Raw genomic sequence first — 20,627 nt, 5'->3', positions numbered from 1 at the left:
CACTTCACACCAGATGGCACATGAGAACTCCCGCCTTTTGCTTGGGGAAAGTTGTAAGCCGTCTGAATGTTGCCTTACAAATTTCTGACCGCGAAGGAGCAGTGCCTACCGTCGCCCACCTTATCTGGAAGGAGAAGAACAGGGAATATAGGGAGAAGAGCGCGTCGAAACCCTAGGTGTGTAAACCTACGGGCAGAGGCTTACAGCAGCGTTGCAAACCTCATGTTTAGAAAAAGTGTTGTTCATGGACGTCCGCAGTATTTCTTTCCACCAGGGAGGATTAAGCAAAGTATTTTTTCAGGGGTTGGGGTAAACTAGGTATATTTCCCTTCTCAAAATATGCTAATTCAATTTGAAGTTAACATTTTTCTGCAAAGCCCTGACAATAATTAACAATTTGTTGTGACTGAAATGAAATTATATGTGTGAAAATGGTTGACATTTATTTTTCAGGAAGTGCCTCCTCCCCTTGCCCCTTCTGGACATCTATGGTGTCGTTTAAACTCCGAAATTATGCTACATACTACTAAATTGTTCTGGGATTTTCATATTATAAATATTAATTTATAACAAAAACAAATATAAATTTGAATGGTTCAACCAACGACATGGGTTCCACGTTATGTGAAAAGTTTGAGAAAATTCAACCACAACGAAAAGCGGCCCTGTTGTTTTATTTATATCTCCAACTTACAAATGACTTTTTAAACTTGTGCGAGATTTAGCACAATATGCGTGGGTTGGCTTCACTGAATACGCGGCAGCGAGACGCAGGTCCTGCAAGAGGAGGGGCTCCAGCGTTGTCGGGTATGAATGGTTGACTGCAAAGGAAATTTGAGCCGGTGGTGCTTCAAGGAGTTTTTTTTTTTTTCCAGGAACAGGGAATTCTGAAGCAAAAAACTAACAGGAAGGTTAAAAGGAGAAACCTAGAAATGAGCGGGATACGTAAAAACTAGATACACATTGATGTGCTAAATTCTTGTTGTTTCTGTTTTTCGCTTGTAGGAGAGCATAAACATTAGACATATTAAGACTCTGTTTTCCGTTTATGTATGAACTCAGCTGGTAATAATTGAGCTAAAAAGTGAAATAAATAAGTAAATAAATAAATAAATGTTAATGAAAACTGAAGATTGAACCAATTTTACAAATTTCATGTCAAATGTGAACCAAATATTATTAATTACATAGTCCGTGATTCAAACACTCTTCGAACAACGTACGAAAAGCCTGTTTATGATCTTTTAGGTGCTAGATTTGCTTTTACACTATCCTAAGAAAACACTTACATGTCCTTTGATAGAAATTTCTGGATATATCCCTACAATTTGTGAGCATTTCTTTTATATTTTATATTGTATTTTTTTTTTTTACTAAATATAGGGAATTTTAAGGCAAGAGAGGGAATTTATTTATATCCGAAAGGGATATTCCCCTCACAGTCCGAAAGATCACTGCTTTGAGCAGTGACCGATTTTGGATCTGGTTTCTTTTTGTTTTCCCCTTCTTGCTGTGTGTTTGTTAAAGTCTCGAGATATTGCTTTTGCGAATTCCATCTATTGAAAAGCGGACTGTCGTCCCTGTGCTGTGGTGTAATACAGTAGTGAAGTGCATTATGGAATAAAATGAGTGTGATTGTGCGGTGGGGTGGAGAACTTGTTGAAGATGCCGTTGTCCAGCAAGGATTTTGCTGCCAAGAAGAAACTTGTGGATATAGGTAGGCCCACCCCTTCCTTCTCTAGCAGACATAGTAACAGAAACGAAAAATAAAGTGCGCCGATTTTGCGATTCATGATACGGAGCTGATACTTGGTTATGCGGTTGTAAAAAGTATTCAGCACTTTTCTGTTTCCTTCTGTTTTCGTTTGTTTATTATTTTTATTATTAATTTTATCTAACTTTGGATATTTTTTATCGTTACGTTACTCATTGTGATAGGAATAACACTGACTTAATTATCAGATATCCAGAATTTTTAATTTGGTGAAAAATTCCAGGGAAGTGTTCTGAAAAATTTGGGGGGGGGGGGGCGGGGGTCGATGTGTGTGGATAAATCACTAACCATGTCAGCCCAAAAATAAGCACAACGGGAAATAGTCTTCGTCATGCTAGGCTTACATTGTTGGAAAGGTCACGCTCCGCCACTGCATTTATCATTTCATATGTACGCTATTCAGAGGATGTTTACAAAACTGACTGACTCACTTCACTTTTGGTTTTCTAATAAAATGCATCACTGATGTCGCCCGACCATGTGGCCGAGTGGTTAGCACATCGCGCTGCGACGCCCAGGGTCCCGGGTTCGAATCCCGGTCGGGCTTGGTTGTTTGTGAATGTCCCTTCATCAATTTCATCATTTCATCATTCATCCCCATCTTTGCAAATTAGCCTAGAGGCACAAAACGCGAAGTAAAATAAACTAAATCAATCAAAGCATCACTGATGTCAATTATAAAATTCGTAAGAGGAAAATCTTGCTGCTACCAAAATTAGACATTGAAGAAATATTTTGTACCTGTACATTTTTTGCCAACAAATAGAACAAAACAAAACCCTACATTCAAGTGCTGTGTGGTTCAGTCCTAGACTGCAGATTTGATTGAAAAAATGCAAATTGAAGATGGTAATACACTAATGCTATGTATAATGTTATACAGTGCTTCAATTTAATTTATTTGGTGATGTAACTAGGGGTGAGGAGAGGGATATAAAAATATAGTTTCCTACATAACACTAACATCTCAGTGCTATTACATGTTTGCATACCTTACAGAGATTTCTACTAACGGGAAGCTACATTGAGAAGAGGAGATGACATGGAGGAGGAAAATAGCAAGTCGGACTACGTTCCATGGATTGCTGGGTTCCTTGAGTATCGTGCATGTAAAATTTGTTTTCTTTTCCATTATGTTGAATTTATTATGCTCATGCGAGGAATCAAAATATTCAATTTTGTGATTGGGATTTTCCATGGAAAACATTAGAAAGTAGGTATCACAGTTACAAGTACACGACATGGCTAGTGAATCCTCCTCCATGATAAGCAGTGGATTTGCTTAACTTTTACCATTTGGCATGAATGTTATCTGGAACATCACCAAAGGTCTGGTGTCACATCACAAATAAACATTAACTTCATTATCATTATTGTGCCTACATTTGCTGTCCGAACATAATCAGTTTTATTCTAGTACATTTCCTTTAACAATGAAGCTAAAATATGGTGCAAGTTCCTTTTGTTTTATTGCGATTTCATCATGCTACAAATGCAATTTTAACATGGTATGATTTCAATTTACTTCTGTTAACACATACTGGCGAGTTCTAGCAATTACTGAAGATTTTGTTCAATATATGCTTTCGTAGTTAGGTTAGGCAGGCTAAGTTTGGTTCTCTTAGCATTAAAACAAAGGCCCTAAATGCATTCTACTAAGGTTCCGATTTACTACTATATTAATTCTCACTAGTAAACAAAACAATCAGAACTGTTACCTAAAATATATAAGCCTGGGTACCCTTGACCCTCTGTACCCCTTAGAGAAAGTGAAATTTCATGCATGGTTTATGAAGATTTTGTTGTTTACGAGGGTCACTATTTATATTTTGAGCCTAACAATGAAAAAACAAGAATTTGGCATTGAAAACTGCTTTATTGTTTTTCGAAGTATTCTCCTTTATGGTCAATACACTTTTGCATTCGTTCGAACCATTTGTCAAAGCAGTTTTTCCAATCTTCTTGAGACACCTCCATAATATGGTTTTTGAACGCATCAACGGCGTCTTCCGCCGACGAAAATCGTTGTCCACGCAATTTATTCTTGACATTCGGGAACAAGAAGAAGTCATTGGGTGCCAAATCAGGACTGTACGGCGGATGACCCATCAATTCGATTTTTTGACTGTTCATAAAGTCGGTTGTTAGACGAGATGTGTGACAGCTGGCATTGTCTTGATGAAGAATGATCCGACAGCGTTTGTTTGTTTTCCGTATTTGACCGAAGATCTCTGGCAAACAAATTGTTGTGTACCATTCGGAGTTGACCGTTCTACATTCCTCTAAAGGCACAGTTGCCACATGACCAGTTTTCCGGAAAAACAGGCGACCATTTGTTTCGATGTGCTTCGAGCGCGAACAACTTTTGTTGGATTGGGTTCATCTTAAAACACCCATACAGTCGACTGCTGTTTACCTTCCGGCTCATATGCATATATCCATGATTCGTCACCTGTTGCAATCTTATATACGTCTTTTAAAGCACCACGATTGTATTTATTGAGCATTTGTTTGCACCAATTGACGCGAGCGTCTTTTTGAGTTTTTGTCGAATTGTGTAGGATCCAACGAGAACATACCTTCCTCACAGCTAAATGATCATGTAATATTTTATATATGCTGGTGGAACTAATGCCTAAGGTTGCCTCAATCTCACAGTATGTCACATGACGATCTTGCAGTATTAGGTTTTGCACAGCATCAATGTTTTCTTGAACATCAACTGATTTTGGACGACCTTCGCGAATCTCGTCGGTGAGCAAATGGCGGCCACGATTAAATTCGTTATACCAGCGTTTCACAGTGGCAAAGGATGGGTCTCCATCGCCAAATGTGGAAGTAAGTTGATTGATGCACTCTTGTCTTGATAATGCACGTCGAAAATTGTAAAAAAATCATAGCACGAAAATGTTCACGAGTTAATTCCATTTTATTGTTGTCGCGCAATCTCCAAGGCAACATAAACAACACAAATGAAGCTATTGACAAAACATTTGAAGTACGTTATGGTCAATAATGCCAGACGATTCCGTGCAAACGTCAAATCACACCTAACTTCAATCAGTGTTGCCAAGGCTCAAAATATAAATAGTGGCCCTCGTATGAACGTTTTCAGTTGATTTTAGCTCTCGGAAATGTGACATTACGAAGTAAAGTACGTCTGTTACCTTAGCACGTTACTTTACTGTGAAGCAGAGCAGCCTGAATGCTTCACGCAAGTGAATCTAGCACCCAAAATGACTTTCCACAACAGCAACTATAATTTTACGTAGTTACGTTAGGATTGGTAATGATGGTGGTACCATCGATGCTCCATACCCCCGCAATAATGTGATGATTTTTGTGTCATTTATGAAGATTATGTTCTATACGAACGATTTGTGTTGTTTTTATCTTTAGGAGATGTATTATAGTGGAGTAATGAGAGTTTTTTGATGGGACAATTTATGACGTCATTTTCATCGTTGCCATCTGCATGTGATATGAAGGAACATGTTGCTACGTTATTTGTGTTTTGTAACTTGGAGCCGTGTTGGAAATATCTGAGATTGAAGGTTGGCAATCTTAGTGTTCCATCAGGCCGTGTGAGATTTACTGCAGACGATGTTTCGGTTCATGTCACCTGTTTGCGAGGTGGACGTGCATTTTTAGTGTAGTAAGTGCTATCCATTGAAAATTCATACTGGGGGAGTGTATCGACATTTTCAGTATTGTGGCCAGGCAACCACGTAGCAGAAAGTGCATTGTTTTAAGGTTAATACTTTTTAAAATTATATATTCTCGTTCGTATTGGAAATGGTTGTGGCATGATTTTACAATACCGGACGGTTCCCCAATTTCTTTAATTTTTCGCAGTCAATAATTTTTGCCTCGTAATCATGAATCTGCAGTTAAAATGGTAACAATTTCATACATCAGAGACACATTTCTTCAATTTTACACAAGAAACTACTTACGGAAATGAGTTTCTCCAAGGTTTACAACGTTCGTCAAGGTATTTTCTTTCATCATGGAATATATTTGACCGGGAAATCATGTATTTTTCAAGAGAAATATTTCACCGACGCACAATTGCCATTGCTTTCATTTGCTTGCCCTACGACAACCGGATGCTGCGTACGTTTGATGACGTAAGCCCCTGTCAGTGTTTCAAACTCCTTTTTTTTACTATGCTTGCCTAACGTAACCAAACCTAACCTGATCAGAAATGGTTCATGGGGCTTTCCGTGAATGGTTTGTGGGGCTATCTGTGTATGGTTCGTGGGGCTTTCCATGAATGATTTGTGGGGCTATCTGTGTATGGTTCGTGGAGCTATCCGTCAGCTACCCATGCATAATGTACAACTTGCACAAGTGACAAACACGATAGTAGGTATTTTTCGGTGAAGGATGTTGGAAACACTGCATGCCCACTACGGTAGTCAAGATTTGCCCGCCATATTCTGTGTTATGGAAACGAAAAGAGGAGTCAAAGAAATTACTCTCTATGTGAAAAATTGTGTTGTTTTTATTGTGTAAAAAGCATAATGGCACCTTGAACTATGTTTCGCAATACACAATTGGTAAGTACAAACCATGCGAAACACAAAATATCCGATTTTAATGTGTCTCCGATCTATGAAACTGGTACCGTTAAAATTTGGCGCTGACATCATACACAGGTATCCCCACAAACCATTCACGGATAGCCCCACAAATCATGCACAGATAGCCCTATGAACCATGCATGGTAAGGTTAGGTTAGGTAAGGCAACCATAGTTAAAATTTGGGGTCGTAGTAATGTCAGGATCTGCCAGGAGTGTTAAGTTTTGTTGCTGTTTGGGAAATTTTTATGGGAAAAATGAGCGATAGTAGTCCGGAATAGAAGTTTCTTGTGCTTACGTGGGTCATACTTTGCGATCAAATATCACCGTTATTTGTGGTTATCTAATGCTGGAACCACTTTCATATTATGTAAAACATTGAAACCTGTCGATTACAAAAAAAAATTGACGTAATTCTCAAGGGGGTACACTGGGTCGATGGCCCCCTGATGGTTATTTTCAGTGTGTTCTTTTGCCATTTTAGTGTACATACAAACAGTTTTTACTAACAAAAAGTGGCGAAAGTACTCAGAAATTGTAGGTTTTAACCTACGTGGGCCATTCTTTGCGATCAAATATCTCCGCTATTTGTGATTTCCTAACGCTGGAACAACTTTTACATTACATAAAACATTGAAAACTGTCCATTAAAAACAAATTGATGTAATTTTCGAGGGGGTACAGTGGGTAAACAAGCCCTAAGCCTGTTTAATATATTCGAAAACAAGTGGTAGGTAATATTTTATGAATTTGCCTTGGTGGCCTGTGGCAACAATTGAGTAGTCCATCCTTTACTAGGGTAGGTCGGGGTAATTTGGGTATATAATTTAGCATTTTTCAAAATTAAAGCCTTCTATTTAGTAACCATGATAATTTTTTTTAATGATCTTGATATATGTTAGCAATCTGACTTTCCCTACTGGTTTAATGTCACTTTTATAAACATCTTGGGCTCTGACCTGCCCCCTGTATTCTCTTACAACCGGTCCACATCCACTTTGCTAATTTACAGCCACCCATGACCCTGTTATGATATTACATTCTAATAACCTTTATTATTTCTAATATTCTATATATATGTCCGTGGCCTGATCTAAAAAAAGATCATTGAGGTTAGTTTTCAGATAACCAATTGTTGCACCCAAATTACCCCACATCACTTAATTGTAATTCATTTAGGAAATTATGCGATATAGCCAGAACACCTCTCTCATTTATTTCGTTCATTTTAGCATTGATACTTACCTTTTCTGCATTGCGGAAGGTTCTTTGAGGTGAAGTTATGCCTTCTTCCATAAAATAGTGTCAACTTTTCATATTATGAGTCAATATTTGTCTTCCTTGTTCTGCTTGGGTAACAGACAATATGGCGTGCACTCGTCATGGATCATCGCTCGTCGTGCTTGTGTTTTGTCGTTTTGGAGTGGGTATGCAGTGTTTCAACCTTCTTAACCGAAATACCTACTTTTGTGTTCATTATGTCATCACAAACCATTGATAGATAGCCCCAAAATACCATTCACGATAGCCCCACAAACCATTGACAGATAGTCCCAAAAAACATTCCCGATAGCCCCAAAAACCATTCACGATAGTCCCACGGACCATTTCCGGAAAGATTAGGTAAGCATAGTTAAAAAAAAAAAAAATCTCGTAAAAAAAAAAGCACCTTTGGAAACACTGGCGAGACCGCGTGACTTTCGACGCTCACACCATCTGCATGTACATAATAAAAACAACGGCAAAATGTTGTCGCTTTACAGAAAATGCAAATTCAGGTACTACTTTACTATACCGGAGACACCTATCAATGATTTATTTCACAATTTTTTACATTGCTAACGTACTATTCTGCATTACGGAACATTTCCTAAGGTGAAATAATGAATTTCTAACGAAAATAATGTACATTTCTTACATGAACGAGTACTTACTGTCACAAACCATCCACGGGTAGCCCCAAAAACCATTGATGTTAGCCCAAAAATTCACGATAGCCCCATGAACCATCACGGGGATGAGGTATGCCTACCAGGTTAGGTTAGGCTTTTTAGGTTAGGTTCCATTAGCACTCCTTTCGTTCAATTTAGCATATACGGACAACATCGGCTTGTAGCAGCAGCAATAGCGCGTATTGTGCTCTCATGGAGAAAGCAAATGGCGGCAGCAGCAATAGCGCGTCGGAAATAGATTTTCGCAGAACACCACATGCATTCGCATTAAAATGGATCAAAACGACATTCCCGAACATCTACAACGCTACAGAAAATGATTTGCTTAAGTACTTTCTCCTGTAAATTTGAAGAAATCCGTCTCCGGTATAATAAACTGTTACCCAAATTCCGGAGCGAATTTACAATATAGAGAAAGTCTCCAATTTTGTTAATTTTCGGTATACTAACTAATTTTGACCTCCTAATCACGAATCTGTTGAAAAAAAACGGGGGTCACGTCTGAAAATTTGAAAAAAAGCCGTTTGAATTTTTTTTATATATATAGGTGTATATGCGTAGTTTTACGAACAAAAATGTAATCTTCTGTCATTGTGTCCAACCATGCCGTTATTTTACAAGAAAATGATTTATGATGTTCAATTCTAGTACGATCCCTATTTTTTCAATGAATTTAGGGGTGAAATGAGTGCTAATGGAACATAACCTAACAGGCCTAACCTAACCTCGTGTGAATGGTTCGTGGGGCTACCCGTGGATGGTTTTTGGGGTTAACGTCAATGGTTTGTGGGGCTACCCGTGGATGGTTCTTGGGGTTAACGTCAATGGTTTGTGGGGCTACCCGTGGATGGTTTTTGGGGCTAACATCAATGGTTTGTGGGGCTACCCATGGATGGTTTTTGGCGCTAACGAACAAGTTTTCTTTCATCAAAATGTACAATTTCCAGACGTGACCCCCGGTTTTTTACAACAAATTCGTGATTAGGAGGCCAAAATTAGTTAGTATACCGAAAATTAACGAAATTGGAGACTTTCTCTATATTGTAAATTCTTACCCAAATTCCTTACACAAAAAGTTATTATTTCTTGTTCTGCAGCATTCTATGGTGAAGTTTTCAGTTTCCGCGAAAGAAAATACCTCGAAGAACTTCGACAATGCTACAGAAACTGATTTCAGTAAGTAGTTTCTCCTGTAAATTTGAAGAAATCCGTTCGGGCTTTATTTAAAAACCCTTTTTTGACACATCAGTAAACTTTTTTAATATGTTCCTGAATTATGTAATGTACACATACCTTAATTTGGGAGCTGTTCGATTGATTTTTTGTGAACTGCAAACTGTTAAAAATGGCGAATCAGCTGATCAAACTTTTGACTAAAACTTGTTTATATATTTTTTTTGTAGACATCAGTGTTGCCAACTCAAATTTTTCACATAAAACCATACAAAATACTGCTCAATTTAGTATTAAATATATTAAAATAAATAGCACTTATACCCAAATTACCCCGGCCTACCCTATAGAATATTTTGATAGTACAGTACTGTTCTCATCAGATCTCTTTCTCACAAGAACTACAACTAATTTATATTTTCCTTTCACATTTATTAAAAACAACATATTATCCCTAACTTATTTCATTGTTATCCATGTAGGAGAAACACCTGCCAGCGCAAGAAAATTCTTACCATCTCTCTTGCAACACAAATAGCGACAGATTTCCAAGTTGACAGAACCTTGATGTACCAAAATACTAGTCTATATAGTTCCTGCTCACTTTAAAAGAAATTTCTGATGAAATTGGACGGGTATAAATAAACAAGTGTGAAAAATACAATTCTTCCCTCCTTATTCGATCCAGGATCGGCGGTTCACGATGCTCATTCCTTGCGCATGTGTTCAAAAATTAATCTCTCAGCGATCTGCTACACACCCGCTGATTTTATTTCGTATTATTTCTTTATTACGTGCAATCTGTCCATAGCATTCTCTTCGTGAAAGCGAGAACATCTCTAATCAAGTATGCAAGCACAAAATTATTCAACCTATTTCAGTTGAACCATCTACAAACATTTTAACATGAGTATTTAATGCTATTGAACTGCTGAATACTCACTTGAAAATATGAAGTTGTAAATGCGTATGAGATGGTAATATTAATTGATATGTATCGTAAGCGAGATACGATAATAGCATGTAAAACTTGGTTCTCACAAAGACAGCAATTATTTTTTTGAAGATTGACTACACATCCCTAACTTTAGCATAAAACACTTAATACACATGTACGTATGTAGTACTTGGTAGTACGTACACATCAAAACATACTGATTTGGGTATCTCGGCTTGGGATAAATTGAAAGACCAGAAACACACTGTCGCAAACAGCAAAGAACATGACAGGTACGCAAAGATCTTTCAATTAACAAACAACTTGTAGGTAGTTGACCATGAGGGTAAGGATATGGACCTTTATATCAAATAAGATACATGAATAATTAAAATCTCAGAATAAATTAAATTAAACTGCAAGTTGACACTGTGGTAAAACTAAAATGTGCATTGCATGTATTAAATTTCTGTGGGGCAAGTTTTGATTGTTGTAGTCCACATTAACTTTCGAACAAAGAAACAAAAAAATAAACAATAAAAATCGAATGACTAGAAAGTAATTTCGTTCTAATGATTTCATAAATACTATATTTATGTAGATCTCTACTACTTAATAGTAGTAGTAGTGGTATTAGTAGTATTATTAGTATTAATTTAGCTAATTAATTAATTATAAGTATTATTAATTAATTGTGATTATTCTTATTTAATTAAACTATAATAAAACAATGGTAATGTGAATTTGGAAAAAAAGTTTTAGAAATAACACCCCCCTTGATGAAATCCTGCGTACGCTACTGATACTTGTCATATGTACAAAATAATAATGTTCGTCATTATTCTGTCCTTGAAAAATACGGTTTGTGTGCTTGTTTTCCATTATTAGCTAATATGAAATTGAACGTGTTGGAAAAATATTTCAAATAATTTGTTCAAACACAAATGCTTTAGCACCGACTTCTATCCCCTTTTGCATGATTTACGACGATAATAACGTCTTGTAATGCTACTATTATTACTACCATTACCAGCACTATATTACTATTATTATTATTGGCACGTTTGTCCTGGTACTTGACCCCCCTCTCCAGATAAAAAATTGTGGTTTCGCCTCTGCTCACAAAGAAGACTCATGCCCAGGCTCGAACCTGGAACCCCTGGCTTCGCAGTGTGTTATGTAACCATCCTACCATGTAGGTCGGCTAGTGAAAGATGTAGGACAGCTTACTGGCTCAAATATCAAACACGATGAAAATGTGATAGTGTTTCACAATTATTATTTCGGTTAGAAAGCGATAAAATTTGTAGTTCGATAGGGTTACACTAAGCATCTTATGGAGTGTAAATATCAATTTCAAATCTTATGAATCATTTCTCTATGCAAACGCATCAAATATGGTAAGCAACATAGGTGTGTGTTATGATATCCATTTTATAAAGGAAAAGTTAAGTTTTAACCTTGACTGTTTGCATGATATCGTTTCAATAGCATGTTATATATTGCTCTCAGAATTTTAAACGGCAGTAAAAATAAATGACATTTGCAACTACGAAGCTTACAATGGGATTGCATCCATTAAGGACAGAAGATGCCTATTTTGATTGCTTGTAACATCGAAAGATGAATTAGAGGCGCAAATAGTGACTGAGAAAAGTTGCTTGCCTTGATGTCCTGCACACACTGTGAAAGTTGTCGATGTTATCAGGCGGCACCTTATGAATATAGGTTCAAGAAAATGACAAGTAGAAAAAAGCTGCAGTGAAATAAATACGATTGAAAATCTCTCAAATTACATTCTATTTATTTTCTTATATTTATAATAATAAATTGTGTCTGTAGCAGAAGTTGTCTGTTAAACCTACCTCAGGCACAACCTAATTTTTTGACAAATAATTATGTCAACTCTTCTGCTATGTAGTGGATTCTCCTAATTTTATTCATATATCTTAAGCCATTGTGTGACTGGTAAAAATTAGTATCAGAATAAAAATCCCTGATATTTGGGGTTTGTACTCTTCTGCTCAAAAAGTGGTGACGATAAGCTGCTCAGAGACTTCGTGCCGCGGAAATGGGGTAAAGCGAAGGAGGCCCCTTATATCTTTCGGTTTCGTACCATAGTCATTAAGGAAGGTATTTTTCAAAATGTAAAGAGGATACAGCATTTCCCTCGATAAAACTTGATAAAACATGAAATATTAATGATGACAGTGTAATCCAAGAAGTCGCTGATCAATCAAGGGATTCCTATTTGTTTGTAAGGTGTCAACACAATATTTTGCAAAATGGTTAACGTAGGCAAAGATTGTCTGAAGTGATGCAAGAGTCTTTCATTTGAAGCAAATAGAATCCATGGTGGAGTAAGGGACCCATTTTAATGTTTTAGCAAGTAGGCCTAAAAAAATGTAAATGTTTACACAATTCATCAAAGTGTAGATAATATGTAACCATTATTATTTAATTAATTCTATTTTTCTTGCTTAACACGACACAACGGTGTTCTTGGATTCTCGTTAGATTCCTTTGTGCGTAAAAATCTTGCATACTGGAAACTAGAGGAAAACATTATGAAGCACGATTTATAAACGTCTTCCTTAATCAGTTCTGCAGAGAAGCCCAAAGCTGTTGGTACATATTAATCGTCTATTAACATTATTGACCTGTAAATATAACGTAGATACAGTCCCGATTAGCCTATTTATGTTAAACTTTATCTTTGTATTCTTTGGTAGTCCGAAAAGGTCATTATCGAAATATTGTTATTTGATGTTGTTCGAACTTTTTTTGTTCGTTGGAGTTTCAAGATATCATCCCTTTCCTGTTGCTTATAACTTTTGGAGGAGGGGGAGGGGGCATCTTCCAATGCAACACAATATATTAAAAATTTGCCCCCTCTAGGATTGACTTCGCCCCCCTACTAAAAATTCTGGCTACGGGCCTGCGACACAGAGAAACTGGCTCTGGCGGGATTGTAAACACGAGAGTTGGGGGAAGAAAATGCCTGTAGGACCTTCAAAAGCGGACCAAACCTGAATCAGATCCGCGAGAAGTTTGGGCATCGGGGTAATGGTTGCGGTGTCGTAAACTTGGGAACATTTCGACAGTGAGTGAGTCCTAACTCAAGGTTATCCCCCCCCCCCCCCGTCCTCCTCGAAGCCAATGCGTCGCTATTTTTCCACAGAAGATTTGAATCTGAAACCTGCGAAGATTGACATAACAGCTACTGAAGGGAGCCACGAAAGCTCAATTGATCATGATAATTAGAGACAGTGGCGTAGTGGCCGCCCGGCAATGCAGGGTGTGGCGAAGTGTAGAACCAGCCCCGCAATATTCTTTCTCTCTCTCTGCTTCTGAAATTTTATATAGCTTAGAAATTCAACAGGAAGTGTTGCTTATGAAATAATTTAATTTACAAGACAGAAATCTGGTTTCCAGTAACATATGATACGACATCTTCGATAATAAGCAGGGGCGTTCTGGTTCGGCCAGAGGGGCCCGGCTAACTTAACATATGTGTCCCCTCCGAAATGCAGAATTAACTTCCTTGCTAGCAGGTGGACATCTATAGGAAAAATCCCACCTAGACCTCGGATTTTTAGGTGCTAAAAATCCTGAAATAGGTCCTAAAAATCTTAAGTTAGGCTCGAAAAATCCTAAAATAGGTTCGAAAAACCCTAAAATAGGTTCTAAAAATCCTGAAATAGGTCCTAAAAATCTTAAGTTAGACTCGAAAAATCCTGAAGTAGGTTAAAAAAAACTTAAAATAGTTCAAAATTTCTGAAAAATGCTGATTAGGTATAGTCACCGGCAATGAAAATGGGACACATATATCCTGAAATATGCACTATCTTGCATAACGTTATGTGTGTTGCCTAACCCTACGGCGATGGCAGAACTCAACATTGGAAATTTGCTATTAAATTCCACTCATCGCCGTATAGTTAGGCACCAATCTGTTTTCATGTTATCCACAGTAAAACTCCGCAATTTTGTCTGTGAGGATCATCTTATATTCTGAAAATCTTGCAACAAAAATATAGTGAGTGGTGCAAACTTCAATGCTGAAATGTTAGTTTGCAAGGCGTGAATGCCACAAAGCATGGAAGTGACGCGAAAGTGAGCAAGACCACACAGATCAGACCACTTTGTATCGCACAGGTAACAGTGGAACCTAAAATAGGTTCTAACAAGCAAAATAGGTTTTTAGGCACTAAAAAACTTTTGTTGTGTTTTTTAACGAAACGCTGACATAACTTATTATTTCTTGCATTAATCCATTATAGAAAGATCCAGTTACTCATCAGTCGTTGCTTTGTTGCTGCACAATATAAAGAATTAAATTTGATAAATCATGAACTTTTAACACTAATTTTAATTTTACGTGTGGCATTTGAATGTAACTTCACATCAAATATTTTCAAGATGGCTCTAAGCCTTTTTATATTCAAATAAGAGCTGAAAAAAATTCTAAAATAGTTTACACCTGTTCCATGTTACTTCAAAGTGGTCCCAAAACTCAGTTTGATGTGGAGTCGAATTATCCCTTTGCCCTAAGGGTTCACAGCGTATGGGTTAAATGTTACCATTATTTGGGGGCATTTTGTGAAGTTAATTTTTCTTCCATATTGAAATTCTGTGGACATTTCCTTCTTCCCAGTGTGTTTTTATTTTATGATCTACAGTGCTCGAAGTGGATACTCCTATAGCTGGTATGCTTGGTCGAGGAGGATTGGATTGATTTGGTGTTTTAAGTCCACTTTATGTACAGTAAGGCTAATCGGGACTGGACCTACAGTTTAAAGTGGGATCCGAACAACTTGTGCCTCCACGGGGTATCGAAACCGGGACCCCTTGATTACAAGGCGACGACGCTACCACTGCGCCATCGGGGAGGCCTCTTGGTCGAGGAGGGTCTTTGTGTCGATCAGCATGGAGACAATGAAGAAGTGGGGGATGCTTATGCAAATTATCCTAGCAGGAGGGGATGGTTAATGGAAATGTACGTAACTGGGGGAAAAGCACCCCTCTGCACTCCTTCTCCACACCCACAACTCCAGCACTGATGATCTATTATTAATATAAAAAGGTCTTGTTTCATGAAATATATCGAAAAGAAATGATATTGTCGAAATTATTATTAATAATGTCCACTATTATTAAAATTGAAATCCTTTTCGGAATTCAGTCTTTGCGATCGACTTTCATTGAGTGACGAATTTTCAGTGAATGAAGTCCCATCACCGCCCTATTACCCGTCTTTCAAGGCTGGAGTTCCGCCATATTTCCTTCTACTAGATTTCAATTGAACTTGTGATGCTGGTTTAACACTGGAAATCTAGAGGTCCAGTTCAACCCCCAAAACAGAAATGAGCACATTGTTGAATACATTAGTTACTATTAGTATTAGAAGGCTAATGTGAGGGGATTACTTTATATCATACATTTTAGTCCGATGAGAAGGTCCGGAAAAATGCAGGTAGATACCTCAAAAATTTTTAGATCCAATTTGTGCAATTGAAAACAATATTGATTTATTAGTGCGCAATTAATTTCCCTGAACGCCATGGCATTCTCTCTTTTACAACTTTTTTTAGATCATTCGTGCCCAATAGCTGACTCCCGCCGCCCCTCTGAACTTGATGAAAAAAAGAATAGCAGATAATGCGAGCGAAACTAGCAAGAAAATTTTACAAAATGAATTTTTATTTGCATAAAATTTGAAATCGAAGGGGTAATTGCTCGCATTAGCCCCTGTCTCCCCTGTAGTTGAGTCACTGTATAATGCAGGCATACAGGGTGCTCTGAAATTCCCCTTACAAACTCCTAGGGCAAGTAGAGGGGACTGAGTAGACAATATTTAGAATAGGAACCCATGTCCGGAAACGTACCGTTTCCGTGCTACAACCATGACAATGTGTCGGATGTGCCTGTGTTGGTATGCAACCGGGTAGGCAGTATATGACGTCAGAAGATCACCTGATGACCTAAAGTGTAATCATTTATAACAACCATGTCAAATGAGGTGTTACGTAAGGTACAGAAGTGAATGACGTGTGACTCAGTCCATAATACAAACAAATTTATTTGGTAACAATGCCAAGGGAACAAAAAAGAAACTTACTATTCATTAATCAACACCTGTGTCGACAGTGGAACGCAACAATTTGTAGACGTCACGTGCCATCAGGTGATCTTCTGACGTCATGTACTGCCTACCAGGTTACATACCAACACATGCACATCCCATACATTGTCATGGTTGTAGCACAGAAACGGTACGTTTCCGGACCTGGGTTCCTATTCCAAATATTGTCTACTCAGTCCCCTCTACTAGCCCTAGGAGTTTGTAAGGGGAATTTCCGAGCACCCTGTATTTAAGCAATATATGTTTACTTTGGATACTTTAGGCTCACTGCCATTGTTAGTTAACCTTATTCTGCACAGTTGCTCGACTAACCTTGTGTTAATGCGAATACCACGCACCCTTCCCCCTTCCATCCAAACCGATTCTAAAGGCATAAGAGATAATGTTTTACTTCAACCCTATCGCCGCGATCACCCACAGGTAGGTAGAAAACCTAAACATAATAACCAAAACTAAAAATCAATAACAAGTCAATCAAACGATAGTTTAAAGTGGGATCCGAACCACTATGTGCCTCCACCAGGTATCGAACCCGGGACTCCTTGATTGCAAGGCGAAAACGTATTCACGGCGCAATCGAGAAGGCAGTTATAAATATCTGATACATAAAAAATATCAAATAAATTCCCTTATATGTATTAAATACTAATGTATTTTTACATGTTTAGTAATTTACTTTTATATTTAATAACATTATAAATATTAATCATATAGGCTCTTTCTTGTCAGTTGCTTGGTAGAAATTTTGAAAAGTTTCATGCACATACATAATATATATGTATAGTTTGTGTATGTCTGTGTAGACCACAATCTTCTTGCCCCCCCCCCCCAAAAAAAAATCAATCTTCAATGATTTCGCGCCCTGGTAGGGTATGTAGCTGCCTGGCAAAGTCCTCATTCCGTAAATTCACGAACTGCATGAAATCAGAAAAAGCCATATATTCCCCCTCGTTTTGAGAAAACCTGTTTCACAACCCACCCCTGTCCTTTCTGTGGTGAAGGACACTCCAGTGGGACAATGAATCTCCCCCCCTATTTACTGCGAGCAGCAAAAGAAGACGGCCGCGCCATCTACTGGCCACCGATGGAAATGCAATTTCAAAGGGCAGCGAGGTTTAAATGTGGGGTAATCCTCTACTCCCTAACTCCTCTATGCTATGGCATTATAGCTGCGTTATGTCGGGTGCCAAGATACCTCCTCATATCTGAGGAGGCGCTATAACGTTTGTCACATAAGCAGGTTTGTGGAAGTTGTTATATTATGGATCCATGTGTTCGTTATCTTACTGTGTTTACCTCCTAAAAGCTACATATTTATAAGCCAAGAAAAAAGTCTAATAGATTAAGGACCAAGTTTAAATCCGGGTAACAGTAGTAGGTACTATTATAGTATAAGGGAAACACTTATAAATCATATATTTCGCACTTTTTTTACATTGCTAACGTACTATTCTGCATTGCGGAACATTTCCTAAGGTGAAATAATGAATTTCTAACGAAAATCATGTCTATTTCTTACATTAACGAGTACTTACTGTTGTTCCTTAATTCCCACAAACCATCCACGGGTAGCCCCCAAAACCATTGATGTTAGCCCAAAAATTCACGATAGCCTCACGAACCATCACGGGGACGAGGTATGCCTACTAGGTTAGGTTAGGCCTGTTAGGTTAGGTTCCATTAGCACTCCTTTCGTTCAATTTAGCATATACGGACAACATCGGCTTGTAGCAGAAACAATATCGCGTATTGTGCTCTCATGCAGAAGGCAAATGGCGGCAGCAGCAATAGCGCGTCGGAAATAGATTTTCGTAGAAAACCACATGCATTCGCATTAAAATGGATCAAAACGACATTCCCGAACATCAACAACGCTACAGAAAATGATTTGCGTAAGAACTTTCTCCTGTAAATTTGAAGAAATCCGTCTCCGGTATAGTAAAGTGTTACCCAGAAAGCAAATGGCGGCAGCAGAAACAGCGTGTCGGACAGATTTTCGCAGAAAAAGACATGTTTTCGCATTAAAATGGATCAAAACTAGATTCACAAACTTCCACAATACAGAAAATGATTTCCGTAACTAATTTCTCCTGTAAATTTGAAGAAATCCGTTTCCCTTATACTATAATGTTACCCATTTACGGATAGCCCCACAAACCATTCGATTAGCCCCACGAACCATGCACGGATAGCCCCACAAACCATTCATAAATAGCCCTACGAGCCATTCACTGCAAGGTTAGGTTAGGCAAACATAGTTAAAATTGTCATGTACTGGAAAACAATGGCATCGTTTGAAACACTGAACGGGGGTTACGTCATCGAACGCACGGAACATTTGGTTCACGTAGTCGAAGGTAATGGAGGCAAGAGCTTTTGTGCATCGCAGAGACATTAATGTCAAAAAATACATGTTTACCGGCCGAATAAATTGAACGAAGGGAGAAAACACTTCCACGACCTTTCAAAAGTCTACAGAAACTCAGTTCCGTAAGTACTTTCTCCTGTAAAATTGAAGAAATGTGTTTTCCCTATAACAGACTGTTACAATAAAATCTAACTTACGCAAGCATCCGTGGTTCCCATCGACAAGGTATTTTTTGTTCATAGAAGCAAGATACAGTATCACAGAATAGTAACAATTAGGATGGTAACAGTTTCATATATCGGAGACACATTTCTTCATTTTTACAGAAGAAACTACTTACGGAAATGAGTTTCAGTAAAATTTTAGTATCCGCAAAACATATTTCTTCAATTTTACAGGACAAATTACTTACCGAACTGACTTTCCGTATACTTCTGAAAGGTCGTGGAAGTGTTTTTTCCCATCGCTTAATTTATATCGCCAGTAAATAATGTATTTTTCAAGATTAATGTCTCTCCGATGCACAAAAGCTGTTGCCTATATGTCCTTCCACTACTTGAACCAAATGTTGCGTGCGTTTTATGATGTAACCCTCGGTCAGTGTTTCCAACCACGCCGTTCTTTTGCAAGAACATGACAATTTTGAAGATAACAATTTTAACTATGCTTGCTTAACGTAACCTAACCTTCCCATGCATGGTTCGTGGGGCTATTTATGAATGGTTTGTGGGGCTATCCGTAAATGGTGTGTGGGGCTACGTGCATGGTTCGTGCAGTTTTCGAACCTGGGAAAAAATACGAAATCAGTAACACCGAAGTAGGCATTTTTCGGTGAAGAAGGTTGGAAACACTGCATACCCACTGGTGATAGACAATGCTAGTCAAGACTGCAAGCAAAAAACGAACGAAGAATAATTACTCGATATGTGGAAAATTGAAATTGTTTTCGTGAAAAAAGCGAAATCCCACCTTCTTAGCAATGCAGAATTCGTAAGTACGAATGTGAAAAATAACAAAATAAACAAATTTGACACGTTTCCCAGAGATTGAAATTTTAATGAGTAAGCTATATCACATGACTACTATTCAATTTTTATTCATTTCAAGGTCATTCAAACTTCTTTTGAATATCGAATTTTTCAAAAACCTATATTTTGAATTTTTTTAAAAAATGCAAATAGAAACATATATTTATTTATTTACTTATCTATTTACCAGAGAATTCCAAATACAGCTTTGGCCATTTTACATTGGAATGTAATAACAATAAATAATAATAACATAATCTAAAATACCTAATTTTTCCCCTTCATACTTCGTGTTTGTGCATGCATACATATGAGAGAAAGTGGATTACATGTTACACAGTAGCTTTTTAAAATGTGACTGGTTTTCAAAAATATCAACTTGGTTTGGTAGAGTGTTGTATTGGCCGGGTAGTCTGTGGAAGAGAGAACGTTGTATTAGGCTTAATCTGGGTTTCTGATACATGAAAAGCTGAGTGCTCCTTGTGGTGCGGGATGGTACTCGAAAGTGAATTTCTTGAAAAGGCGATCACTTCTTATGTTCCCATTGGTTATTTTATGGATGAAAATATGGTCTGCAAGTATGTGTCTATCATGAGGGGTATGGATATTTAGCATTTTCAGAAGGATGGACTTTTGTAAATGTTTTGTGGATGGAATTCGGTGGCG

At 37.7% G+C, this 20,627-nt stretch overlaps 2 protein-coding genes across 5 annotated transcripts in view; one reads left to right on the top strand and one right to left on the bottom strand.

Moving 5' to 3' along the window:
- RabGGTb (geranylgeranyl transferase type-2 subunit beta) overlaps positions 1 to 10,180 on the bottom strand; it is a 30,471-nt gene extending 20,291 nt beyond the window's left edge. Inside the window, exon 1 of one of the 2 annotated variants that reach the window (XM_083130951.1) lies at positions 9,999 to 10,180. In XM_083130951.1, coding sequence (XP_082987077.1) covers positions 9,999 to 10,001 — 3 coding nt within the window. In that variant the 5' untranslated portion in view covers positions 10,002 to 10,180. Of the gene's footprint in view, positions 1 to 9,603; positions 9,706 to 9,998 lie in introns of those variants that run through there. The other variant, XM_083130952.1, reaches the window with a different exon arrangement.
- Positions 10,181 to 10,623: 443 nt separating this feature from the next.
- The window catches only part of LOC145995214 (ciliogenesis and planar polarity effector 2-like), a 40,723-nt gene continuing 30,719 nt past the window's right edge, over positions 10,624 to 20,627 (top strand). The window contains exon 1 of one of the 3 annotated variants that reach the window (XM_083131777.1): positions 10,624 to 10,713. The gene's annotated coding sequence lies outside the window, so the exon portion shown is untranslated. Of the gene's footprint in view, positions 10,767 to 17,688; positions 17,806 to 20,627 lie in introns of those variants that run through there. The other 2 variants (XM_083131778.1, XM_083131779.1) reach the window with 2 other exon arrangements.

This window comes from Lepisma saccharinum, chromosome 11, assembly GCF_977018435.1.
Source record: "Lepisma saccharinum chromosome 11, izLepSacc3.1, whole genome shotgun sequence".
NCBI classification, from domain to species: Eukaryota; Metazoa; Arthropoda; class Insecta; order Zygentoma; family Lepismatidae; genus Lepisma; species Lepisma saccharinum.
The sequence above is the reverse complement of the archived record's forward strand: the minus strand, read 5'-3'. Positions and strand labels throughout refer to the sequence as shown.